Source organism: Orycteropus afer, unplaced genomic scaffold (genome assembly GCF_000298275.1).
Source record: "Orycteropus afer afer isolate SDZICR_OR568_19922 unplaced genomic scaffold, OryAfe1.0 scaffold00003, whole genome shotgun sequence".
In the NCBI taxonomy this organism is placed as follows: Eukaryota; Metazoa; Chordata; class Mammalia; order Tubulidentata; family Orycteropodidae; genus Orycteropus; species Orycteropus afer.
This window is the reverse complement of record NW_006921590.1, coordinates 6,092,721-6,094,749: the sequence shown is the minus strand read 5'-3', so window position 1 is coordinate 6,094,749 and position 2,029 is coordinate 6,092,721. Positions and strand designations below refer to the sequence as shown.

Sequence of the window (2,029 nt, the reverse complement as noted above, 5' to 3'; positions counted from 1 at the left end):
AGTAGGGATGCGAAATCTGAATTGCTTGCCCTAATGCTGCACAACTAGAAATAAGACTACATAATTCGGAAGTATTTTTATTGACAGTCCTCTCTACTAGCACCTGGGATTTGAGCAGAAGACTCCCATTACTCCAAAAACTCCCAGTGGCATTGATGGAAATTACCTGCCTAAGTAACCCTCCTGCTTACATAGAATGTCACTTACATAGAACGTCAGGCACCTGAAAGCATTTTTAATTGCAATATACTCCCTTTGCAAAAGAGCTAATTGCATCTGCTTCCCTTTTCTTTAGGTACCCAAGAAAGGACAGGAATAATGAAGAGGCACATGTGTTAGTTGCAACTATTTGAACCACAAAGGAAATAAGTCAACGGTGTGGACAGGGCAGGAACCATTGCTACGCTTGTTGGAGTAAATGAGGAATGGGCTTGTGATTATGCTGACATTCCAGCATGAATCTGGTAGACCTGTGGTTAACTCGTTCCCTCTCCATGTGTCTCCTCCTACAAAGTTTTGTCCTTATGATACTGTGCTTTCATTCTGCCAGTATGTGTCCCAAGGGCTGTCTTTGTTCTTCCTCTGGGGGTTTAAATGTCACCTGTAGCAATGCAAATCTCAAGGAAATACCTAGAGATCTTCCTCCTGAAACAGTCTTATTGTATCTGGACTCCAATCAGATCACATCTATCCCCAATGAGATTTTTAAAGACCTCCATCAACTGAGAGTTCTCAACCTGTCCAAAAACGGCATTGAGTTTATCGATGAGCATGCCTTCAAGGGAGTAGCTGAAACCTTGCAGACTCTGGACTTGTCCGACAACCGGATTCAAAGCGTGCACAAAAATGCCTTCAATAACCTGAAGGCCAGGGCCAGAATTGCCAACAACCCCTGGCACTGCGACTGTACTCTACAGCAAGTTCTGAGGAGCATGGCGTCCAATCACGAGACAGCCCACAATGTCATCTGTAAGACTTCCGTGTTAGATGAACATGCTGGGAGGCCATTCCTCAATGCTGCCAATGATGCTGACCTTTGTAACCTCCCTAAAAAAACTACTGATTATGCTATGTTGGTCACCATGTTTGGCTGGTTCACCATGGTGATCTCATATGTGGTATATTATGTAAGGCAAAATCAGGAGGATGCCCGCAGACACCTTGAATACTTGAAATCCCTGCCAAGCAGGCAAAAGAAAGCAGATGAACCTGATGACATTAGCACTGTGGTATAGTATCCAAACTGACTGGCATTGAGAAAGAATGTAGTTTGTGATTGCAGTAGAATAAGTGGTTTACTTCTCTTTACTCACTGTAAACATTTAAAACTTTGTATTTCAGTTCCTTTTGAAATCTTCCACTGTTGAACTTTAATAAACACTACAACATGACAATTCATTTTAGTTTAGGTTATCCACCCCTTTAACTGTACCTCTGGTGGTATATTCCTGAGTAATCTACTATCTGATCATGAGTTAGTTCCATCTACTATTTAATAATGAAATTTATTTTTTTAATTTTAAACCAAATAAAAGCTTAACTTTGAACCATGGAAAACAGAGTGACTTATTGGTTAAGAAAACAGTACAGTCATTCCACTTGCATTAAAAAATTAAGCAGAGATAACCCTTGTGCACCTAGCAAACTACATAATGAAAGATGTTAAGCCCCACTGTACACTGGGGAGCCATAACTGAGTTATTGATCAGTATTTGTCAGACTTTAAAATACTGATCCTTAGAAGTGTGGGAGCCTGAAGAGGTTTCAGTTGGAATGCCATTTGGGATTTGCTATCTAAAATTGGTACCTTTAGTGTAAAAGAACAAATATTCATAGTGTTTCTACTCTATTCCACACACAGTGGAAAATAAAAACCAAGACACGTGTCCTGTCCTCAAAATTGCAGTCTGGTGGAGAGTGATGTGTGAGAAATATAGAAACAGCTATACTAGAAAGGAAGGCCCTAATAATCATATAGCATCAATGTGGGAGCTCTAGTGGCACAGTACCTAAGGCATTTGACTGCTAA

At 40.5% G+C, this 2,029-nt stretch overlaps 1 protein-coding gene across 1 annotated transcript; it reads left to right on the top strand.

Annotated features, from left to right (window-relative positions):
* The first annotated feature begins 455 nt into the window (after window positions 1–455).
* LRRC3B (leucine rich repeat containing 3B) lies at window positions 456–1,235 on the top strand. The gene has a single exon (XM_007936318.2). It carries the CDS (start codon window positions 456–458, stop codon window positions 1,233–1,235), a length of 780 nt encoding a protein of 259 aa, XP_007934509.1.
* The last annotated feature ends 794 nt before the right edge of the window (window positions 1,236–2,029 follow it).

Excerpts from the sequence above, each read along its gene's own strand:
- LRRC3B (XM_007936318.2), top strand. The coding sequence starts at position 456 with ATGAATCTGGTAGACCTGTGGTTAACTCGTTCCCTCTCCATGTGTCTC.